The 24,462-nt window shown below is 46.5% G+C and overlaps 1 protein-coding gene across 1 annotated transcript in view; it reads right to left on the bottom strand.

Annotated features, from left to right (window-relative positions):
* Nucleotides 1-7,702: 7,702 nt before the first annotated feature.
* LOC106592442 (DNA annealing helicase and endonuclease ZRANB3) overlaps nucleotides 7,703-24,462 on the bottom strand; it is a 70,462-nt gene continuing 53,702 nt past the window's right edge. Inside the window, exons 16-20 of the mRNA XM_082963695.1 lie at nucleotides 20,065-20,186; nucleotides 18,474-18,575; nucleotides 10,718-10,860; nucleotides 8,363-8,515; nucleotides 7,703-8,128 (exon numbers count right to left, since the gene is read on the bottom strand). Coding sequence (XP_082819821.1) covers nucleotides 8,035-8,128; nucleotides 8,363-8,515; nucleotides 10,718-10,860; nucleotides 18,474-18,575; nucleotides 20,065-20,186 — 614 coding nt within the window. The 3' untranslated portion in view covers nucleotides 7,703-8,034. The remainder of the gene's footprint in view (nucleotides 8,129-8,362; nucleotides 8,516-10,717; nucleotides 10,861-18,473; nucleotides 18,576-20,064; nucleotides 20,187-24,462) is intronic.

Below are 24,462 nucleotides of genomic sequence, written 5' to 3'. Positions count from 1 at the left end.
GTGTATAATATAATGTCTACTAAAGCCTTTAGTGGTCTCTCTCCCCCTCCTCTCCCAGTGTATAATATAATGTCTACTAAAGCCTTTAGTGGTCTCTCTCCCCTCCTCTCCCAGTGTATAATATAATGTCTACTAAAGCCTTTAGTGGTCTCTCTCCCCTCCTCTCCCAGTGTATAATATAATGTCTACTAAAGCCTTTAGTGGTCTCTCCCCCTCCTCTCCCAGTGTATAATATAATGTCTACTAAAGCCTTTAGTGGTCTCTCTCCCCTCCTCTCCCAGTGTATAATATAATGTCTACTAAAGCCTTTAGTGGTCTCTCTCCCCTCCTCTCCCAGTGTATAATATAATGTCTACTAAAGCCTTTAGTGGTCTCTCCCCCTCCTCTCCCAGTGTATAATATAATGTCTACTAAAGCCTTTAGTGGTCTCTCCCCCTCCTCTCCCAGTGTATAATATAATGTCTACTAAAGCCTTTAGTGGTCTCTCTCCCCCTCCTCTCCCAGTGTATAATATAATGTCTACTAAAGCCTTTAGTGGTCTCTCTCCCCTCCTCTCCCAGTGTATAATATAATGTCTACTAAAGCCTTTAGTGGTCTCTCTCCCCTCCTCTCCCAGTGTATAATATAATGTCTACTAAAGCCTTTAGTGGTCTCTCCCCCTCCTCTCCCAGTGTATAATATAATGTCTACTAAAGCCTTTAGTGGTCTCTCTCCCCCTCCTCTCCCAGTGTATAATATAATGTCTACTAAAGCCTTTAGTGGTCTCTCTCCCCCTCCTCTCCCAGTGTATAATATAATGTCTACTAAAGCCTTTAGTGGTCTCTCCCCTCCTCTCCCAGTGTATAATATAATGTCTACTAAAGCCTTTAGTGGTCTCTCCCCTCCTCTCCCAGTGTATAATATAATGTCTACTAAAGCCTTTAGTGGTCTCTCCCCCTCCTCTCCCAGTGTATAATATAATGTCTACTAAAGCCTTTAGTGGTCTCTCCCCTCCTCTCCCAGTGTATAATATAATGTCTACTAAAGCCTTTAGTGGTCTCTCTCCTCCTCCTCTCCCAGTGTATAATATAATGTCTACTAAAGCCTTTAGTGGTCTCTCCCCTCCTCTCCCAGTGTATAATATAATGTCTACTAAAGCCTTTAGTGGTCTCTCCCCTCCTCTCCCAGTGTATAATATAATGTCTACTAAAGCCTTTAGTGGTCTCTCCCCCTCCTCTCCCAGTGTATAATATAATGTCTACTAAAGCCTTTAGTGGTCTCTCCCCCTCCTCTCCCAGTGTATAATATAATGTCTACTAAAGCCTTTAGTGGTCTCTCTCCCCCTCCTCTCCCAGTGTATAATATAATGTCTACTAAAGCCTTTAGTGGTCTCTCTCCCTCTCCTCTCCCAGTGTATAATATAATGTCTACTAAAGCCTTTAGTGGTCTCTCCCCTCCTCTCCCAGTGTATAATATAATGTCTACTAAAGCCTTTAGTGGTCTCTCTCCCCTCCTCTCCCAGTGTATAATATAATGTCTACTAAAGCCTTTAGTGGTCTCTCCTCTCCTCTCCCAGTGTATAATATAATGTCTACTAAAGCCTTTAGTGGTCTCTCTCCCTCCTCTCCCAGTGTATAATATAATGTCTACTAAAGCCTTTAGTGGTCTCTCTCCCCCTCCTCTCCCAGTGTATAATATAATGTCTACTAAAGCCTTTAGTGGTCTCTCCCCCCCTCTCCCAGTGTATAATATAATGTCTACTAAAGCCTTTAGTGGTCTCTCTCCCCTCCTCTCCCAGTGTATAATATAATGTCTACTAAAGCCTTTAGTGGTCTCTCTCCCCCTCCTCTCCCAGTGTATAATATAATGTCTACTAAAGCCTTTAGTGGTCTCTCCTCTCCTCTCCCAGTGTATAATATAATGTCTACTAAAGCCTTTAGTGGTCTCTCCCCCTCCTCTCCCAGTGTATAATATAATGTCTACTAAAGCCTTTAGTGGTCTCTCTCCCCCTCCTCTCCCAGTGTATAATATAATGTCTACTAAAGCCTTTAGTGGTCTCTCCCCCTCCTCTCCCAGTGTATAATATAATGTCTACTAAAGCCTTTAGTGGTCTCTCTCCCCTCCTCTCCCAGTGTATAATATAATGTCTACTAAAGCCTTTAGTGGTCTCTCTCCCCCTCCTCTCCCAGTGTATAATATAATGTCTACTAAAGCCTTTAGTGGTCTCTCTCCCCTCCTCTCCCAGTGTATAATATAATGTCTAATAAAGCCTTTAGTGGTCTCTCCTCTCCTCTCCCAGTGTATAATATAATGTCTACTAAAGCCTTTAGTGGTCTCTCCCCCTCCTCTCCCAGTGTATAATATAATGTCTACTAAAGCCTTTAGTGGTCTCTCTCCCCCTCCTCTCCCAGTGTATAATATAATGTCTACTAAAGCCTTTAGTGGTCTCTCCCCCTCCTCTCCCAGTGTATAATATAATGTCTACTAAAGCCTTTAGTGGTCTCTCTCCCCCTCCTCTCCCAGTGTATAATATAATGTCTACTAAAGCCTTTAGTGGTCTCTCCCCCTCTCCCAGTGTATAATATAATGTCTACTAAAGCCTTTAGTGGTCTCTCTCCCCTCCTCTCCCAGTGTATAATATAATGTCTACTAAAGCCTTTAGTGGTCTCTCCCCTCCTCTCCCAGTGTATAATATAATGTCTACTAAAGCCTTTAGTGGTCTCTCTCCCCCTCCTCTCCCAGTGTATAATATAATGTCTACTAAAGCCTTTAGTGGTCTCTCTCCCCCTCCTCTCCCAGTGTATAATATAATGTCTACTAAAGCCTTTAGTGGTCTCTCCCCTCCTCTCCCAGTGTATAATATAATGTCTACTAAAGCCTTTAGTGGTCTCTCCCCTCCTCTCCCAGTGTATAATATAATGTCTACTAAAGCCTTTAGTGGTCTCTCCTCTCCTCTCCCAGTGTATAATATAATGTCTACTAAAGCCTTTAGTGGTCTCTCTCCCCCTCCTCTCCCAGTGTATAATATAATGTCTACTAAAGCCTTTAGTGGTCTCTCTCCCCCTCCTCTCCCAGTGTATAATATAATGTCTACTAAAGCCTTTAGTGGTCTCTCTCCCCCTCCTCTCCCAGTGTATAATATAATGTCTACTAAAGCCTTTAGTGGTCTCTCTCCCCCTCCTCTCCCAGTGTATAATATAATGTCTACTAAAGCCTTTAGTGGACTCTCTCCCTCCTCTCCCAGTGTATAATATAATGTCTACTAAAGCCTTTAGTGGTCTCTCTCCCCCTCCTCTCCCAGTGTATAATATGTCTACTAAAGCCTTTAGTGGTCTCTCCCCCTCCTCTCCCAGTGTATAATATAATGTCTACTAAAGCCTTTAGTGGTCTCTCCCCTCCTCTCCCAGTGTATAATATAATGTCTACTAAAGCCTTTAGTGGTCTCTCCCCTCCTCTCCCAGTGTATAATATAATGTCTACTAAAGCCTTTAGTGGTCTCTCCCCTCCTCTCCCAGTGTATAATATAATGTCTACTAAAGCCTTTAGTGGTCTCTCTCCCCTCCTCTCCCAGTGTATAATATAATGTCTACTAAAGCCTTTAGTGGTCTCTCTCCCCTCCTCTCCCAGTGTATAATATAATGTCTACTAAAGCCTTTAGTGGTCTCTCCCCCTCCTCTCCCAGTGTATAATATAATGTCTACTAAAGCCTTTAGTGGTCTCTCTCCCTCCTCTCCCAGTGTATAATATAATGTCTACTAAAGCCTTTAGTGGTCTCTATCCCCTCCTCTCCCAGTGTATAATATAATGTCTATTAAAGCCTTTAGTGGTCTTCCCAGGTCTGTTCTCGACGCTACACACTCTGCTTTACATCATAAGTGGCTTCAACTGTCTAAATGGGTCCTATCCATTTCAGCGGAGTGTTTTCTGTACAACTTCAGTAATGTGATATGCTAATTTGAGAAGAGAGAGATGATACTACTCTTTGATAAATCGGGTCTGTAGTCATTTAGGCAGGTTGCCTTCGTGTTCTTGGGCACAGGGACTATGGTGGTCTGCTTGAAACATGTTGGTATTACAGACTCAATCAGGGACATGTTGAAAATGTCAGTGAAGACACCTGCCAGTGCCCGGAGCACACGTCCTGGTAATCCGTCTGGCCCCACAGCCTTGTGAATAATGACCTGTTTAAAGGTCTTACTCACGTCGGCTACAGAGAGCGTGATCACACAGTCATCCGGAACAGCTGATACTCTCATGTATGCCTCAGTGTTGCTTGCCTCGAAGCTAGCATAGAAGTGACTGTGACGCGGCTGTGCTTCCCTTTGTAGTCTGTAATAGTTTGCAAGCCCTGCCACATCCGACGAGCGTCGGAGCCGGTGTAGTACGATTCAATCTTAGCCCTGTATTGACGCTTTGCCTGTTTGATGGTTCATCGGAGGGCATAGCAGGATTTCTTATAAGCTTCCGGGTTAGAGTCCCGCACCTTGAAAGCGGCAGTTCTACCCTTTAGCTCAGTGCGAATGTTGCCTGTAATCCATGGCTTCTGGTTGGGGTATGTACGTACAGTCACTGTGGGGACGACGTCCTCGATGCACTTATTGATAAAGCCAGTGACTGATGTTGTGTACTCCTCAATGCCATCGGAAGAATCCTGGAACATGTTCCAGTCTGTGCTAGCAAAACAGTCCTGTAGTTCAGCATCTGCTTCACCTGAAAACTTTTTTTATAGACCGAGTCACTGGTGCTTCCTGCTTTAATTTTTGCTTGTAAGCAGGAATCAGGAGGATACAATTGTGGTCGGATTTACCAAATGGAGGGTGAGGGAGAGCTTTGTACGCGTCTCTGTGTGTGGAGTACAGGTGATCTAGAATTTCTTTCCCTCTGGTTGCACATTTAATATGCTGGTAGAAATTAGGTAGAACTGATTTAAGTTTCCCTGCATTAAAGTCTCTGGCCACTAGGAGCGCCGCCTCTGGATGAGTGGTTTCCTGTTTGCTAATTTCTTTATACAGCTGACTGAGTGCAGTCTTAGTGCCAGGATCCGTCTGTGGTGGTAAATAAACAGCCACGGAAAGTATAGCTGAAAACTCTCTAGGCAAGTAGTGTCCTGCAATTTATCACAATAGACTCTACTTCAGGCGATCAAAATCTAGAGACTTCCTTAGATTTCGTGCACCAGCTGTTGTTTACAAATATGCACAGACCGCCCCACCCTGGTCTTACCGGAGTGTGCTGTTCTATCTTGCCGGTGCAGTGTATATCCCGCTAGCTGAATATCCATGTCGTCATTCAGCCACGATTCCGTGAAACATAAGATATTACAGAGTTCGATGTCCCGTTGGTAGGATATTCGTGATCGTACCTCATCTAATTTATTGTCCAATGATTGCACGTTGGCGAGTAATATTGACGGTAACGGCAGCTTTCCCAGTCGCCTTCTGCGGATCCTTACGAGGCATCCCGGTCTGTGTCCTCTGTACCTGCGTCTCTTCCTCTTGCAAATAATGGGGATGTTGGCCTTGTCGGGTGTTTGGAGAATGTCCTGCGCGTCCTGCTTGTTGAAGAAAAAATCTAATCCGAGGTGAGTGATCGCTGTCCTGATATCCAGAAGCTCTTTTTTGCCGTAAGATACGGTGGCAGAAACATTATTTACAAAATAAGTTACAAATAACGCGAAAAAACCGACATAGTAGCACAATTGGTTGGGTGCCTGTAAAACTGCTGCCAATTCTTCCAGCGCCATTTTATGCTACAGCTACTCTCTGTTTATCATATATGCATAGTCACTTTAACCATATCTACATGTACATACTACCTCAATCAGCCCGACTAACCGGTGCCTGTATATAGCCTCGCTACTGTTATTTTTCACTGTTGTTTTTATTTCTTTACTTACCTATTGTTCACCTAATACCTTTTTTGCACTGTTGGTTAGAGCCCGTAAGTAAGCATTTCACTGTAAGGTCTACACCTGTTGTATTCAGCATTTCACTGTAAGGTCTACACCTGTTGTATTCAGCATTTCACTGTAAGGCCTACTACACCTGTTGTATTCAGCATTTCACTGTGAGGTCTACTACACCTGTTGTATTCAGCATTTCACTGTAAGGTCTACTACACCTGTTGTATTCAGCGTTTCACTGTAAGGTCTACTACACCTGTTGTATTCAGCGTTTCACTGTAAGGTCTACTACACCTGTTGTATTCAGCGTTTCACTGTAAGGTCTACTACACCTGTTGTATTCAGCGTTTCACTGTAAGGTCTACTACGCCTGTTGTATTCAGCGTTTCACTGTAAGGTCTACTACGCCTGTTGTATTCAGCGTTTCACTGTAAGGTCTACTACGCCTGTTGTATTCAGCGTTTCACTGTAAGGTCTACTACGCCTGTTGTATTCAGCGTTTCACTGTAAGGTCTACTACGCCTGTTGTATTCAGCGTTTCACTGTAAGGTCTACTACGCCTGTTGTATTCAGCGTTTCACTGTAAGGTCTACTACGCCTGTTGTATTCAGCGTTTCACTGTAAGGTCTACTACGCCTGTTGTATTCAGCATTTCACTGTGAGGTCTACTACGCCTGTTGTAGTCAGCATTTCACTGTGAGGTCTACTACACCTGTTGTATTCAGCATTTCACTGTGAGGTCTACTACACCTGTTGTATTCAGCATTTCACTGTGAGGTCTACTACACCTGTTGTATTCAGCATTTCACTGTGAGGTCTACTACACCTGTTGTATTCAGCATTTCACTGTGAGGTCTACTACACCTGTTGTATTCAGCATTTCACTGTGAGGTCTACTACACCTGTTGTATTCAGCATTTCACTGTGAGGTCTACTACACCTGTTGTATTCAGCATTTCACTGTGAGGTCTACTACACCTGTTGTATTCAGCATTTCACTGTGAGGTCTACTACACCTGTTGTATTCAGCATTTCACTGTGAGGTCTACTACACCTGTTGTATTCAGCATTTCACTGTGAGGTCTACTACACCTGTTGTATTCAGCATTTCACTGTGAGGTCTACTACACCTGTTGTATTCAGCATTTCACTGTGAGGTCTACTACACCTGTTGTATTCAGCATTTCACTGTGAGGTCTACTACACCTGTTGTATTCAGCATTTCACTGTGAGGTCTACTACACCTGTTGTATTCAGCATTTCACTGTGAGGTCTACTACACCTGTTGTATTCAGCATTTCACTGTAAGGTCTACTACACCTGTTGTATTCAGCATTTCACTGTAAGGTCTACTACACCTGTTGTATTCAGCATTTCACTGTAAGGTCTACTACACCTGTTGTATTCAGCATTTCACTGTAAGGTCTACTACACCTGTTGTATTCAGCATTTCACTGTAAGGTCTACTACACCTGTTGTATTCAGCATTTCACTGTAAGGTCTACTACACCTGTTGTATTCAGCATTTCACTGTAAGGTCTACTACACCTGTTGTATTCAGCATTTCACTGTAAGGTCTACTACACCTGTTGTATTCAGCATTTCACTGTAAGGTCTACTACACCTGTTGTATTCAGCATTTCACTGTAAGGTCTACTACACCTGTTGTATTCAGCATTTCACTGTAAGGTCTACTACACCTGTTGTATTCAGCATTTCACTGTAAGGTCTACTACACCTGTTGTATTCAGCATTTCACTGTAAGGTCTACACCTGTTGTATTCGGAGCATGTGACTAATAAACTTTGATTTGAAACAACGTTGATTCAACCAGTGTGTGGAAGCCTCTGTATTACTATACAGTTACATTCATTCAATAGGAACTTTAAGCATGCTCTGGGGAGCTGGGACATATGGTTGTTGTCTGCGTGAGTCTTCCTCCTGGCTGGAGAAGCAGAGGGAGAGGATGTGTTCTTACAGCGTTCCACCGGGTACTGCCTGTCCACACGTTAGGGAACAGATGGGACACAGCTCTCTGGGGCGTCCCCGATGATCCTCAACCAATCAGCAAGACTCACTGGGTGAGAGAGAAGGAGCCAGTCCCTGTGGTGGTTGCCATAGCGATGTGCTCCATCTATCCAACAAGCCTTCAGTCAATTGCCTCTAAAACAGTGGATTATAGCCTGGTCCCTCTGTGGTAAACACTCACTGGTCCCACAGTCTCTTGTACAGGCCAGGCCATACAGTCTAAGAAGACATAGACAAGAGTTCATTGAGCCTCACTGGCGAAACCCACAAAAAGACAGACTTACTTCAACCTTCTAAATGTCAACTGAGGACACATTTAGTTCCTTGGGTATTGAACAACAATTGTACAGACAGGACCGTGGTCTTTCAATGTAATATCATTTGAATGTGGAGGAGAAAGTTTGACACTATGAACTAGTGTTGCTATGACTCTCTAGGAGACTGAACACCTACTTCTCTGGGACGGAGGCAGAGGTGTTGGGTCGTGACATAGAGGTGGTTCTCCTCTTGGTGAAGAACATCTCCTTGTGGACCATGCGGACAGTTCCTCCATCACACTGGGCCTTACTGAGAGAGGCCTGGGACACATCTTCTTTGGTTAAATACCTGGATGGAGGGAGGAAGAGTATGGTTAGGTACCGGAATGGAGGGATGGGGGAGGAGAGTGGGACTTTGGTTAGGATGGAGGGAGGAGGAAGTTACCTGGGGGGAGGAAGGACGAGAAGGAGGAGAGGAAGAGTAAGGTCAGATAGCTGGTTGAGGAGAGGAAGGAGACACATCAAAGAGGAAGAATCTTGAAGAAAGGAGGAGGAGGAAGAAGAGAGGAAGGGGCAGATTTGCATGAAAGAGAGAAGGGGTGAGGGGACTGTTGGGCTTCAAACAGCCCAGTGTAGAGAGGCTGGATGAAAGGACATGAAAGCCAGGTCCATCTGACAGTAGTACTGAGAGGTGTTGGGCGGAGGGGTGTGTGTGTGTGTGTGTGTGTGTGTGTGTGTGTGTGTGTGTGTGTGTGTGTGTCTAAAAGGCTAAACTGATCCTATATCAGCAGCACTCCTACTCTGAGTCTCTTTGTGAAGACGGCCCTGATCCTTCAGGACAACGCAGCACAGCACTACAGTCTAACTAACCTCAGGATAATCACCTTCCCATCCATCTCCTTACTACACAATAATCACCTTCCCATCCATCTCCTTACTACACAATAATCACCTTCCCATCCATCTCCTTACTACACAAATCACCTTCCCATCCATCTCCTTACTACACAAATCACCTTCCCATCCAACTCCTTACTACATGATAATCACCTTCCCATCCATCTCCTTACTACACAATAATCACCTTCCCATCCATCTCCTTACTATACAATAATCACCTTCCCATCCAACTCCTTACTACACAATAATCACCTTCCCATCCATCTCCTTACTACACAAATCACCTTCCCATCCATCTCCTTACTACACAATAATCACCTTCCCATCCATCTCCTTACTACACAAATCACCTTCCCATCCATCTCCTTACTACACAATAATCACCTTCCCATCCATCTCCTTACTATACAATAATCACCTTCCCATCCATCTCCTTACTACACAATAATCACCTTCCCATCCATCTCCTTACTACACAAATCACCTTCCCATCCATCTCCTTACTATACAATAATCACCTTCCCATCCAACTCCTTACTACACAATAATCACCTTCCCATCCATCTCCTTACTACACAAATCACCTTCCCATCCAACTCCTTACTACATGATAATCACCTTCCCATCCATCTCCTTACTACACAAATCACCTTCCCATCCAACTTCTTACTACAAGATAATCACCTTCCCATCCATCTCCTTACTACACAATAATCCCCTTCCCATCCATCTCCTTACTACACAAATCACCTTCCCATCCAACTTCTTACTACAAGATAATCACCTTCCCATCCATCTCCTTACTACACAATAATCACCTTCCCATCCAACTCCTTACTACAAGATAATCACCTTCCCATCCATCTCCTTACTACATGAAAATCTCCTTCCCATCCATCTCCTTACTACACAATAATCACCTTCCCATCCATCTCCTTACTACATGATAATCCCCTTCCCATCCATCTCCTTACTACACAAATCACCTTCCCATCCAACTTCTTACTACAAGATAATCACCTTCCTATCCATCTCCTTACTACACAATAATCACCTTCCCATCCAACTCCTTACTACAAGATAATCACCTTCCTATCCATCTCCTTACTACAAGATAATCACCTTCCCATCCATCTCCTTACTACAAGATAATCACCTTCCCATCCATCTCCTTACTACATGAAAATCTCCTTCCCATCCATCTCCTTACTACACAATAATCACCTTCCCATCCATCTCCTTACTACATGATAATCTCCTTCCTATCCATCTCCTTACTACAAGATAATCACCTTCCTATCCATCTCCTTACTCCTGTATTGTATTAGCTCAGTTACAGTGTGAATCTCTACCTCTGTAGGAACCAGGGTTCCCAGTTGGACTTTGTTTCTACCATACGTTCTCAGCATGAAGTCTTTAACCAACATATCATCTCTGGAAATCAGCTTGATGTGCAGTCAATGGGGCAAACCTTGATTAGAGAATAAACCCCACATTCTGTCAAATGCTTTCCTCCTACATCCACTGTGATTGGCTCTTGAGACACCCACCCCACATGAAGCAGGATGAATCTGTGATTATCTGATGCCGTCTGGACACCAACACAGTAGGATGGAGACATAGGACAGGTTCAATCCCTCCCCCCACCTACCTCTTGGTGCTGCCGTGTTTGCGCTGGGTGCTGGTCAGTTGGTCCAGGACCAGGACTGGGCTGCAGAACAGGAGACCACTGCGGCGGTTCAGTCTCTGCTTCATGGCTGTCAGAGTGCTCCACTGCTGGACATACCTCAATATCTGACCCACACAGAGAGAGTCACAACACCACTTTAAACCTCAGTACCTAACCCACACAGAGAGTCACAACACCACTTTAAACCTTAGTACCTAACCCATACAGAGTCACATCAACACCACTTTAAACCTCAGTACCTAACCCACACAGTCACATCAACACCACTTTAAACCTCAGTACCTAACCCACACAGAGTCACATCAACACCACTTTAAACCTTAGTACCTAACCCACACAGAGTCACATCAACACCACTTTAAACCTCAGTACCTAACCCACACACAGAGTCACATCAACACCACTTTAAACCTCAGTACCTAACCCACACAGAGTCACATCAACACCACTTTAAACCTCAGTACCTAAACCACACAGTCACATCAACACCACTTTAAACCTCAGTACCTAACCCACACAGAGTCACATCAACACCACTTTAAACCTCAGTACCTAACCCACACAGAGTCACATCAACACCACTTTAAACCTCAGTACCTAACCCACACAGAGTCACATCAACACCACTTTAAACCTTAGTACCTAACCCACACAGAGAGTCACATCAACACCACTTTAAACCTCAGTACCTAACCCACACAGAGTCACATCAACACCACTTTAAACCTCATTGCCTGACCCACACAGAGTCACATCAACACCACTTTAAACCTCAGTACCTGACCCACACAGAGTCACATCAACACCACTTTAAACCTCAGTACCTAACCCACACAGTCACATCAACACCACTTTAAACCTCAGTACCTGACCCACACAGAGAGTCACATCAACACCACTTTAAACCTCATTGCCTGACCCACACAGAGTCACATCAACACCACTTTAAACCTTAGTACCTAACCCACACAGAGAGTCACATCAACACCACTTTAAACCTCAGTACCTAACCCACACAGAGTCACATCAACACCACTTTAAACCTCATTGCCTGACCCACACAGAGTCACATCAACACCACTTTAAACCTCAGTACCTGACCCACACAGAGTCACATCAACACCACTTTAAACCTCAGTACCTAACCCACACAGTCACATCAACACCACTTTAAACCTCAGTACCTGACCCACACAGAGAGTCACATCAACACCACTTTAAACCTCATTGCCTGACCCACACAGAGAGTCACATCAACACCACTTTAAACCTTAGTACCTAACCCACACAGAGTCACATCGACACCACTTTAAACCTCAGTACCTAACCCACACAGAGTCACATCAACACCACTTTAAACCTCAGTACCTAACCCACACAGAGTCACATCAACACCACTTTAAACCTCAGTACCTAACCCACACAGAGAGTCACATCAACACCACTTTAAACCTCAGTACCTAACCCACACAGAGTCACATCAACACCACTTTAAACCTCAGTACCTAACCCACACAGAGTCACATCAACACCACTTTAAACCTCAGTACCTAACCCACACAGTCACATCAACACCACTTTAAACCTCAGTACCTAACCCACACAGAGTCACATCAACACCACTTTAAACCTCAGTACCTAACGCACACAGTCACATCAACACCACTTTAAACCTCAGTACCTGACCCACACAGAGTCACATCAACACCACTTTACACCTCAGTACCTAACCCACACAGAGTCACATCAACACCACTTTAAACCTCAGTACCTAACCCACACAGAGTCACATCAACACCACTTTAAACCTCAGTACCTAACCCACACAGAGTCACATCAACACCACTTTAAACCTCAGTACCTAACCCACACAGAGTCACATCAACACCACTTTAAACCTCAGTACCTAACCCACACAGAGTCACATCAACACCACTTTAAACCTCAGTACCTAACCCACACAGAGTCACATCAACACCACTTTAAACCTCAGTACCTAACCCACACAGAGTCACATCAACACCACTTTAAACCTCATTGCCTGACCCACACAGAGAGTCACTTTAAAGCATTCAAACAAAGACACAATCTGTAATTCATTTTACAGCCAAACGGCAGCCACATTAAACAGCACCTTTAAATGACTGCGCCTTTAAAATGACTGCGCCTTTAAAATGTCTACCTCTAGGTGACAGCTTCCCTCCTGTGACTAGACTACAGTGTGGTCTACCTCTAGGTGACAGCTTCCCTCCTGTGACTAGACTACAGTGTGGTCTACCTCTAGGTGACAGCTTCCCTGTAGTGACTGCAGCGATGTCTACCTCTAGGTCACAGCTTCCCTGTAGTGACTGTAGTGATGTCTACCTCTAGGTGACAGCTTCCCTCCTGTGACTAGACTACAGTGTGATCTACCTCTAGGTGACAGCTTCCCTCCTGTGACTAGACTACAGTGTGGTCTACCTCTAGGTGACAGCTTCCCTCCTGTGACTAGACTACAGTGTGGTCTACCTCTAGGTGACAGCTTCCCTCCTGTGACTAGACTACAGTGTGATCTACCTCTAGGTGACAGCTTCCCTCCTGTGACTAGACTACAGTGATGTCTACCTCTAGGTGACAGCTTCCCTCCTGTGACTAGACTACAGTGTGGTCTACCTCTAGGTGACAGCTTCCCTCCTGTGACTAGACTACAGTGTGGTCTACCTCTAGGTGACAGCTTCCCTCCTGTGACTAGACTACAGTGATGTCTACCTCTAGGTGACAGCTTCCCTCCTGTGACTAGACTACAGTGTGGTCTACCTCTAGGTGACAGCTTCCCTCCTGTGACTAGACTACAGTGATGGTCTACCTCTAGGTGACAGCTTCCCTCCTGTAACTAGACTACAGTGTGGTCTACCTCTAGGTGACAGCTTCCCTGTGTGACTAGACTACAGTGTGGTCTACCTCTAGGTGACAGCTTCCCTCCTGTGACTAGACTACAGTGTGGTCTACCTCTAGGTGACAGCTTCCCTCCTGTGACTAGACTACAGTGTGGTCTACCTCTAGGTGACAGCTTCCCTCCTGTGACTAGACTACAGTGTGGTCTACCTCTAGGTGACAGCTTCCCTCCTGTGACTAGACTACAGTGTGGTCTACCTCTAGGTGACAGCTTCCCTCCTGTGACTAGACTACAGTGTGGTCTACCTCTAGGTGACAGCTTCCCTCCTGTGACTAGACTACAGTGTGGTCTACCTCTAGGTGACAGCTTCCCTCCTGTGACTAGACTACAGTGTGGTCTACCTCTAGGTGACAGCTTCCCTCCTGTGACTAGACTACAGTGTGGTCTACCTCTAGGTGACAGCTTCCCTCCTGTGACTAGACTACAGTGTGGTCTACCTCTAGGTGACAGCTTCCCTCCTGTGACTAGACTACAGTGTGGTCTACCTCTAGGTGACAGCTTCCCTCCTGTGACTAGACTACAGTGTGGTCTACCTCTAGGTGACAGCTTCCCTCCTGTGACTAGACTACAGTGATGTCTACCTCTAGGTGACAGCTTCCCTCCTGTGACTAGACTACAGTGATGTCTACCTCTAGGTGACAGCTTCCCTCCTGTGACTAGACTACAGTGTGGTCTACCTCTAGGTGACAGCTTCCCTCCTGTGACTAGACTACAGTGTGGTCTACCTCTAGGTGACAGCTTCCCTCCTGTGACTAGACTACAGTGATGTCTACCTCTAGGTGACAGCTTCCCTCCTGTGACTAGACTACAGTGATGTCTACCTCTAGGTGACAGCTTCCCTCCTGTGACTAGACTACAGTGATGTCTACCTCTAGGTGACAGCTTCCCTCCTGTGACTAGACTACAGTGATGTCTACCTCTAGGTGACAGCTTCCCTCCTGTGACTAGACTACAGTGATGTCTACCTCTAGGTGACAGCTTCCCTCCTGTGACTAGACTACAGTGTGGTCTACCTCTAGGTGACAGCTTCCCTCCTGTGACTAGACTACAGTGTGGTCTACCTCTAGGTGACAGCTTCCCTCCTGTGACTAGACTACAGTGTGGTCTACCTCTAGGTGACAGCTTCCCTCCTGTGACTAGACTACAGTGATGTCTACCTCTAGGTGACAGCTTCCCTCCTGTGACTAGACTACAGTGTGGTCTACCTCTAGGTGACAGCTTCCCTCCTGTGACTAGACTACAGTGTGGTCTACCTCTAGGTGACAGCTTCCCTCCTGTGACTAGACTACAGTGATGTCTACCTCTAGGTGACAGCTTCCCTCCTGTGACTAGACTACAGTGATGTCTACCTCTAGGTGACAGCTTCCCTCCTGTGACTAGACTACAGTGTGGTCTACCTCTAGGTGACAGCTTCCCTCCTGTAACTAGACTACAGTGTGGTCTACCTCTAGGTGACAGCTTCCCTCCTGTGACTAGACTACAGTGTGGTCTACCTCTAGGTGACAGCTTCCCTCCTGTGACTAGACTACAGTGTGGTCTACCTCTAGGTGACAGCTTCCCTCCTGTGACTAGACTACAGTGTGGTCTACCTCTAGGTGACAGCTTCCCTCCTGTGACTAGACTACAGTGTGGTCTACCTCTAGGTGACAGCTTCCCTCCTGTGACTAGACTACAGTGATGTCCACCTCTAGGTGACAGCTTCCCTCCTGTGACTAGACTACAGTGTGGTCTACCTCTAGGTGACAGCTTCCCTCCTGTGACTAGACTACAGTGTGGTCTACCTCTAGGTGACAGCTTCCCTCCTGTGACTAGACTACAGTGATGTCTACCTCTAGGTGACAGCTTCCCTCCTGTAACTAGACTACAGTGATGTCTACCTCTAGGTGACAGCTTCCCTCCTGTGACTAGACTACAGTGTGGTCTACCTCTAGGTGACAGCTTCCCTCCTGTGACTAGACTACAGTGTGGTCTACCTCTAGGTGACAGCTTCCCTCCTGTGACTAGACTACAGTGTGGTCTACCTCTAGGTGACAGCTTCCCTCCTGTGACTAGACTACAGTGTGGTCTACCTCTAGGTGACAGCTTCCCTCCTGTGACTAGACTACAGTGTGGTCTACCTCTAGGTGACAGCTTCCCTCCTGTGACTAGACTACAGTGTGGTCTACCTCTAGGTGACAGCTTCCCTCCTGTGACTAGACTACAGTGTGGTCTACCTCTAGGTGACAGCTTCCCTCCTGTGACTAGACTACAGTGTGGTCTACCTCTAGGTGACAGCTTCCCTCCTGTGACTAGACTACAGTGTGGTCTACCTCTAGGTGACAGCTTCCCTCCTGTGACTAGACTACAGTGTGGTCTACCTCTAGGTGACAGCTTCCCTCCTGTGACTAGACTACAGTGATGTCCACCTCTAGGTGACAGCTTCCCTCCTGTGACTAGACTACAGTGTGGTCTACCTCTAGGTGACAGCTTCCCTCCTGTGACTAGACTACAGTGTGGTCTACCTCTAGGTGACAGCTTCCCTCCTGTGACTAGACTACAGTGATGTCTACCTCTAGGTGACAGCTTCCCTCCTGTAACTAGACTACAGTGATGTCTACCTCTAGGTGACAGCTTCCCTCCTGTGACTAGACTACAGTGTGGTCTACCTCTAGGTGACAGCTTCCCTCCTGTAACTAGACTACAGTGTGGTCTACCTCTAGGTGACAGCTTCCCTCCTGTGACTAGACTACAGTGTGGTCTACCTCTAGGTGACAGCTTCCCTCCTGTGACTAGACTACAGTGTGGTCTACCTCTAGGTGACAGCTTCCCTCCTGTGACTAGACTACAGTGTGGTCTACCTCTAGGTGACAGCTTCCCTCCTGTGACTAGACTACAGTGTGGTCTACCTCTAGGTGACAGCTTCCCTCCTGTGACTAGACTACAGTGATGTCCACCTCTAGGTGACAGCTTCCCTCCTGTGACTAGACTACAGTGTGGTCTACCTCTAGGTGACAGCTTCCCTCCTGTGACTAGACTACAGTGATGTCTACCTCTAGGTGACAGCTTCCCTCCTGTGACTAGACTACAGTGATGTCTACCTCTAGGTGACAGCTTCCCTCCTGTAACTAGACTACAGTGATGTCTACCTCTAGGTGACAGCTTCCCTCCTGTAACTAGACTACAGTGTGATCTACCTCTAGGTGACAGCTTCCCTCCTGTGACTAGACTACAGTGTGGTCTACCTCTAGGTGACAGCTTCCCTCCTGTGACTAGACTACAGTGTGGTCTACCTCTAGGTGACAGCTTCCCTCCTGTGACTAGACTACAGTGTGGTCTACCTCTAGGTGACAGCTTCCCTCCTGTGACTAGACTACAGTGTGGTCTACCTCTAGGTGACAGCTTCCCTCCTGTGACTAGACTACAGTGTGGTCTACCTCTAGGTGACAGCTTCCCTCCTGTGACTAGACTACAGTGTGGTCTACCTCTAGGTGACAGCTTCCCTCCTGTGACTAGACTACAGTGTGGTCTACCTCTAGGTGACAGCTTCCCTCCTGTGACTAGACTACAGTGTGGTCTACCTCTAGGTGACAGCTTCCCTCCTGTGACTAGACTACAGTGTGGTCTACCTCTAGGTGACAGCTTCCCTCCTGTGACTAGACTACAGTGTGGTCTACCTCTAGGTGACAGCTTCCCTCCTGTGACTAGACTACAGTGATGGTCTACCTCTAGGTGACAGCTTCCCTCCTGTGACTAGACTACAGTGATGTCTACCTCTAGGTGACAGCTTCCCTCCTGTGACTAGACTACAGTGTGGTCTACCTCTAGGTGACAGCTTCCCTCCTGTGACTAGACTACAGTGTGGTCTACCTCTAGGTGACAGCTTCCCTCCTGTGACTAGACTACAGTGTGGTCTACCTCTAGGTGACAGCTTCCCTCCTGTGACTAGACTACAGTGTGGTCTACCTCTAGGTGACAGCTTCCCTCCTGTGACTAGACTACAGTGTGGTCTACCTCTAGGTGACAGCTTCCCTCCTGTGACTAGACTACAGTGTGGTCTACCTCTAGGTGACAGCTTCCCTCCTGTGACTAGACTACAGTGTGGTCCACCTCTAGGTGACAGCTTCCCTCCTGTGACTAGACTACAGTGATGTCTACCTCTAGGTGACAGCTTCCCTCCTGTGACTAGACTACAGTGATGTCTACCTCTAGGTGACAGCTTCCCTCCTGTGACTAGACTACAGTGATGTCTACCTCTAGGTGACAGCTTCCCTCCTGTAACTAGACTACAGTGATGTCTACCTCTAGGTGACAGCTTCCCTCCTGTAACTAGACTACAGTGATGTCTACCTCTAGGTGACAGCTTCCCTCCTGTAACTAGACTACAGTGTGGTCTACCTCTAGGTGACAGCTTCCCTCCTGTGACTAGACTACAGTGATGTCTACCTCTAGGTGACAGCTTCCCTCCTGTGACTAGACTACAGTGTGATCTACCTCTAGGTGACAGCTTCCCTCCTGTGACTAGACTACAGTGATGTCTACCTCTAGGTGACAGCTTCCCTCCTGTGACTAGACTACAGTGTGGTCTACCTCTAGGTGACAGCTTCCCTCCTGTGACTAGACTACAGTGTGGTCTACCTCTAGGTGACAGCTTCCCTCCTGTGACTAGACTACAGTGTGGTCTACCTCTAGGTGACAGCTTCCCTCCTGTGACTAGACTACAGTGATCGGTCTATCCTCTAGGTGACAGCTTCCCTCCTGTGACTAGACTACAGTGTGGTCTACTTGCAGGTCAAACAAACCGACCTGTGCCCTGTTCTCTCTGCGTCTGAAGGCTTCAGGCAGGTCCTCCCAGTTGTCCAGTTGAATGTCCAGAGGAAGGAAGTTCCAGTGCAGTGGACTGTCCTCCTGATGAAGGGAGAGACACAGAGATTAGATAAGACAGCTGAAAACACATTCACACACTTCAACTGGGCATTGCAACCAATTGAAAAAAGACATTTGTCAGCCAATTCCTCATACGTAATACTTTACATTTCACCCAGACTGACAAATCTGATCACATTTTTATTTAGCAGTTGATTAAATCCCTTTGTGAATAATGTGAGTGGCCTAGGATTAAGCAAATCAGACATGATTTAAAAGGGTAAAACACATCTGATGTATGCCTTAAAAGGGTATTGTTATGTTGAAGAAGGTAGATAGATGCTTATCCTTTGATGGTACATAAGAGGTGTGTCACAGAAAATATTACATTTCCATTTTAATTGGTCACTCATATCAAAGACATATTGGACTACAGGTATTAAAGAGGGGAAGGAGGAGAGAGGAGAAGGAGGAAGAGGAGAGAGGGGAAGGAGGAGGAGGGAGGAGGAAGAGGAGAGAGGAGGAGGAAGAGGAGAGAGGGGAAGGAGGAGGAGGGAGGAGGAAGAGGAGAGAGGGAAAGGAGGAGGAGGGAGGAGGAAGAGGAGAGAGGGGAAGAGGAGAAGTAAGAGGAGGAGAGGGAGAGGGGAAGGAGGAGGGAGGGGGAAGGAGGAGGAAGGAGAAGTAAGAGGAGGAGGAGAGGGGAAGGAGGAGGGAGGAGGAAGGAGGAGGAAGAGGAGAGAGGGGAAGAGGAGAAGTAAGAGGAGGAGAGGGAGAGGGGAAGGAGGAGGGAGGGGGAAGGAGGAGGAAGGAGAAGTAAGAGGAGGAGGAGAGGGGAAGGAGGAGGGAGGAGGAAGGAGGAGGAAGAAGAGGAGAGGGGAAGAGGAGAAGTAAGAGGAGGAGGAGAGGGGAAGGAGGAGGGAGGAGGAAGAGGAGAGAGGGGAAGAGGAGAAGGAGGAGGAGAGGGGAAGGAGGAGGAAGGAGGAAGAGGAGAGAGGGGAAGGAGGAGGAGAGAGGGAAAGAGGAGAAGTAAGGGGAGGAGGAGAGGGGAAGGAGGACGGAGGAGGAGGAAGCAGAAAGAAGGGAATGAGGAGTAGGAGAGAGGGGAAGGAGGAGGAGGGAGGAGGAAGAGGAGAGGGGAAGATGAGGAGGAGAGGGGAAGGAGGAGGAAGCAGAAAGAAGGGAATGAGGAGTAGGAGAGAGGGGAAGGAAGAGGAGGAAGAGGAGGAGGAGAGGGGAAGGGGGAGGGAGGAGGAGGAAGCAGAAAGAAGGGAATGAGGAGTAGGAGAGAGGGGAAGGGAGGAGGAAGAGGAGGCGAGAGGGGAAGAGGAGGCGAGAGGGGAAGAGGAGGCGAGAGGGGACGGGGAGGCGAGAGGGGACGGGGAGGCGAGAGGGGACGGGGAGGCGAGGGGGGACGGGGAGGCGAGAGGGGACGGGGAGGCGAGGGGGGATGGGGAGGCGAGGGGGGACGAGGAGGCGAGAGAGGAAGAAGAAGGAGGATTGTTGAGTACAGAGTAGAAGCATCGTCATGTACCTGGGAGTAAAGGTAGATACGCTCAGTGTTCTTGCTGGCGCAGAACTTCATGTTGGGGTACAGGGGGAGACTGGCCGTAGTGTCAACACCATCAGCAGGACAAGATACACTGTCTGTCTGGGCTGCAGGGAGGGAGAGGAGAAAGGTCATTACACTCTAGGGGTGAGGCGCCCTAATGATGACAATGCCTGCAAGAAAAGGTCAATTGGTGGAAATTAGACTCCATAATACATCTATGAGGGACCGCCACAGTACACAGCAGCGTTAGTTAGAATAGACAGGATATCTATCTAGGTGGCGACAGCAGCTTTAGTTAGAATAGACAGGATATCTATCTAGGTGGCGACAGCAGCTTTAGTTAGAACAGACAGGATATCTATCTAGGTGGCGACAGCAGCTTTAGTTAGAACAGACAGGATATCTATCTAGGTGGCGACAGCAGCTTTAGTTAGAATAGACAGGATATCTATCTAGGTGGCGACAGCAGCGTTAGTTAGAACAGACAGGATATCTATCTAGGTGACGACAGCAGCTTTAGTTAGAATAGACAGGATATCTATCTAGGTGGCGACAGCAGCTTTAGTTAGAACAGACAGGATATCTATCTAGGTGGCGACAGCAGCTTTAGTTAGAACAGACAGGATATCTATCTAGGTGGCGACAGCAGCTTTAGTTAGAACAGACAGGATATCTATCTAGGTGGCGACAGCAGCTTTAGTTAGAACAGACAGGATATCTATCTAGGTGGCGACAGCAGCTTTAGTTAGAACAGACAGGATATCTATCTAGGTGGCGACAGCAGCTTTAGTTAGAATAGACAGGATATCTATCTAGGTGGCGACAGCAGCGTTAGTTAGAACAGACAGGATATCTATCTAGGTGACGACAGCAGCTTTAGTTAGAATAGACAGGATATCTATCTAGGTGGCGACAGCAGCTTTAGTTAGAACAGACAGGATATCTATCTAGGTGGCGACAGCAGCTTTAGTTAGAACAGACAGGATATCTATCTAGGTGGCGACAGCAGCTTTAGTTAGAACAGACAGGATATCTATCTAGGTGGCGACAGCAGCTTTAGTTAGAACAGACAGGATATCTATCTAGGTGGCGACAGCAGCTTTAGTTAGAACAGACAGGATATCTATCTAGGTGGCGACAGCAGCTTTAGTTAGAACAGACAGGATATCTATCTAGGTGGCGACAGCAGCTTTAGTTAGAACAGACAGGATATCTATCTAGGTGGCGACAGCAGCTTTAGTTAGAACAGACAGGATATCTATCTAGGTGGCGACAGCAGCTTTAGTTAGAACAGACAGGATATCTATCTAGGTGGCGACAGCAGCTTTAGTTAGAACAGACAGGATATCTATCTAGGTGGCGACAGCAGCGTTAGTTAGAACAGACAGGATATCTATCTAGGTGGCGACAGCAGCTTTAGTTAGAACAGACAGGATATCTATCTAGGTGGCGACAGCAGCTTTAGTTAGAACAGACAGGATATCTATCTAGGTGGCGACAGCAGCTTTAGTTAGAACAGACAGGATATCTATCTAGGTGGCGACAGCAGCTTTAGTTAGAACAGACAGGATATCTATCTAGGTGGCGACAGCAGCTTTAGTTAGAACAGACAGGATATCTATCTAGGTGGCGACAGCAGCTTTAGTTAGAACAGACAGGATATCTATCTAGGTGGCGACAGCAGCTTTAGTTAGAACAGACAGGATATCTATCTAGGTGGCGACAGCAGCTTTAGTTAGAACAGACAGGATATCTATCTAGGTGGCGACAGCAGCTTTAGTTAGAACAGACAGGATATCTATCTAGGTGGCGACAGCAGCTTTAGTTAGAACAGACAGGATATCTATCTAGGTGGCGACAGCAGCTTTAGTTAGAACAGACAGGATATCTATCTAGGTGGCGACAGCAGCTTTAGTTAGAACAGACAGGATATCTATCTAGGTGGCGACAGCAGCTTTAGTTAGAACAGACAGGATATCTATCTAGGTGGCGACAGCAGCTTTAGTTAGAACAGACAGGATATCTATCTAGGTGGCGACAGCAGCTTTAGTTAGAACAGACAGGATATCTATCTAGGTGGCGACAGCAGCGTTAGTTAGAACAGACAGGATATCTATCTAGGTGGCGACAGCAGCTTTAGTTAGAACAGACAGGATATCTATCTAGGTGGCGACAGCAGCTTTAGTTAGAACAGACAGGATATCTATCTAGGTGGCGACAGCAGCTTTAGTTAGAACAGACAGGATATCTATCTAGGTGGCGACAGCAGCTTTAGTTAGAACAGACAGGATATCTATCTAGGTGGCGACAGCAGCTTTAGTTAGAACAGACAGGATATCTATCTAGGTGGCGACAGCAGCTTTAGTTAGAACAGACAGGATATCTATCTAGGTGGCGACAGCAGCTTTAGTTAGAACAGACAGGATATCTATCTAGGTGGCGACAGCAGCTTTAGTTAGAACAGACAGGATATCTATCTAGGTGGCGACAGCAGCTTTAGTTAGAACAGACAGGATATCTATCTAGGTGGCGACAGCAGCTTTAGTTAGAACAGACAGGATATCTATCTAGGTGGCGACAGCAGCTTTAGTTAGAACAGACAGGATATCTATCTAGGTGGCGACAGCAGCTTTAGTTAGAACAGACAGGATATCTATCTAGGTGGCGACAGCAGCTTTAGTTAGAACAGACAGGATATCTATCTAGGTGGCGACAGCAGCTTTAGTTAGAACAGACAGGATATCTATCTAGGTGGCGACAGCAGCGTTAGTTAGAACAGACAGGATATCTATCTAGGTGGCGACAGCAGCTTTAGTTAGAACAGACAGGATATCTATCTAGGTGGCGACAGCAGCTTTAGTTAGAACAGACAGGATATCTATCTAGGTGGCGACAGCAGCTTTAGTTAGAACAGACAGGATATCTATCTAGGTGGCGACAGCAGCGTTAGTTAGAATAGACAGGATATCTATCTAGGTGGCGACAGCAGCTTTAGTTAGAACAGACAGGATATCTATCTAGGTGGCGACAGCAGCTTTAGTTAGAATAGACAGGATATCTATCTAGGTGGCGACAGCAGCGTTAGTTAGAATAGACAGGATATCTATCTAGGTGGCGACAGCAGCGTTAGTTAGAACAGACAGGATATCTATCTAGGTGACGACAGCAGCTTTAGTTAGAATAGACAGGATATCTATCTAGGTGGCGACAGCAGCTTTAGTTAGAATAGACAGGATATCTATCTAGGTGGCGACAGCAGCTTTAGTTAGAATAGACAGGATATCTATCTAGGTGGCGACAGCAGCTTCAGTTAGAACAGACAGGATATCTATCTAGGTGGCGACAGCAGCTTCAGTTAAAACAGACAGGATATCTATCTAGGTGGCGACAGCAGCTTTAGTTAGAACAGACAGGATATCTATCTAGGTGGCGAAAGCAGCTTTAGTTAAAACAGACAGGATATCTATCTAGGTGGCGACAGCAGCTTTAGTTAGAACAGACAGGATATCTATCTAGGTGGCGACAGCAGCTTTAGTTAGAACAGACAGGATATCTATCTAGGTGGCGACAGCAGCTTTAGTTAGAACAGACAGGATATCTATCTAGGTGGCGACAGCAGCTTTAGTTAGAACAGACAGGATATCTATCTAGGTGGCGACAGCAGCTTTAGTTAGAACAGACAGGATATCTATCTAGGTGGCGACAGCAGCTTTAGTTAGAACAGACAGGATATCTATCTAGGTGGCGACAGCAGCGTTAGTTAGAACAGACAGGATATCTATCTAGGTGGCGACAGCAGCTTTAGTTAGAACAGACAGGATATCTATCTAGGTGGCGACAGCAGCTTTAGTTAGAACAGACAGGATATCTATCTAGGTGGCGACAGCAGCTTTAGTTAGGTAGGCACCAGCAGGCTCGTAAGCAGTCGCACCACGCTTCGCTCCACAGGTAATATTCCACTTCGCTACATTACAACGGCTTGATTTGTTTGATCTGAGCAATTCTTCTTAGCTAGCTACATAGCCGTCTTTGTATCAAAGATAATTGTGTAGTTTAGAGTAACTGAGTAATTATCGAGGCTAGCTATCTTCGTCCTCCTAACGTAGTCAACACTGCTAGCTGCTAGCTAGCTAGTCATCACTGTTAGCTAGCCAACTTCTACCGACTAACAGTACCGCAGAAACTATTACATTACAACGCAACGACTTGATTAGTGTGGTGTTAGTGTTAGTTAGCCAGCTACATAGTTGTCTGTGCTGTCTCTGTATCTAAGATAATTGTGTAGCTTGAGTTTGAGTATTATCGAGGTGTGCTAGCCAGCCGCGACGCGGCGCCAGACTTACTCAACACACCTAGTCATCATTAACCCACTGCCAGATA

This window comes from Salmo salar, chromosome 17, assembly GCF_965601325.2.
Source record: "Salmo salar chromosome 17, fSalSal1, whole genome shotgun sequence".
In the NCBI taxonomy this organism is placed as follows: Eukaryota; Metazoa; Chordata; class Actinopteri; order Salmoniformes; family Salmonidae; genus Salmo; species Salmo salar.
The sequence above is the reverse complement of the archived record's forward strand: the minus strand, read 5'-3'. Positions and strand labels throughout refer to the sequence as shown.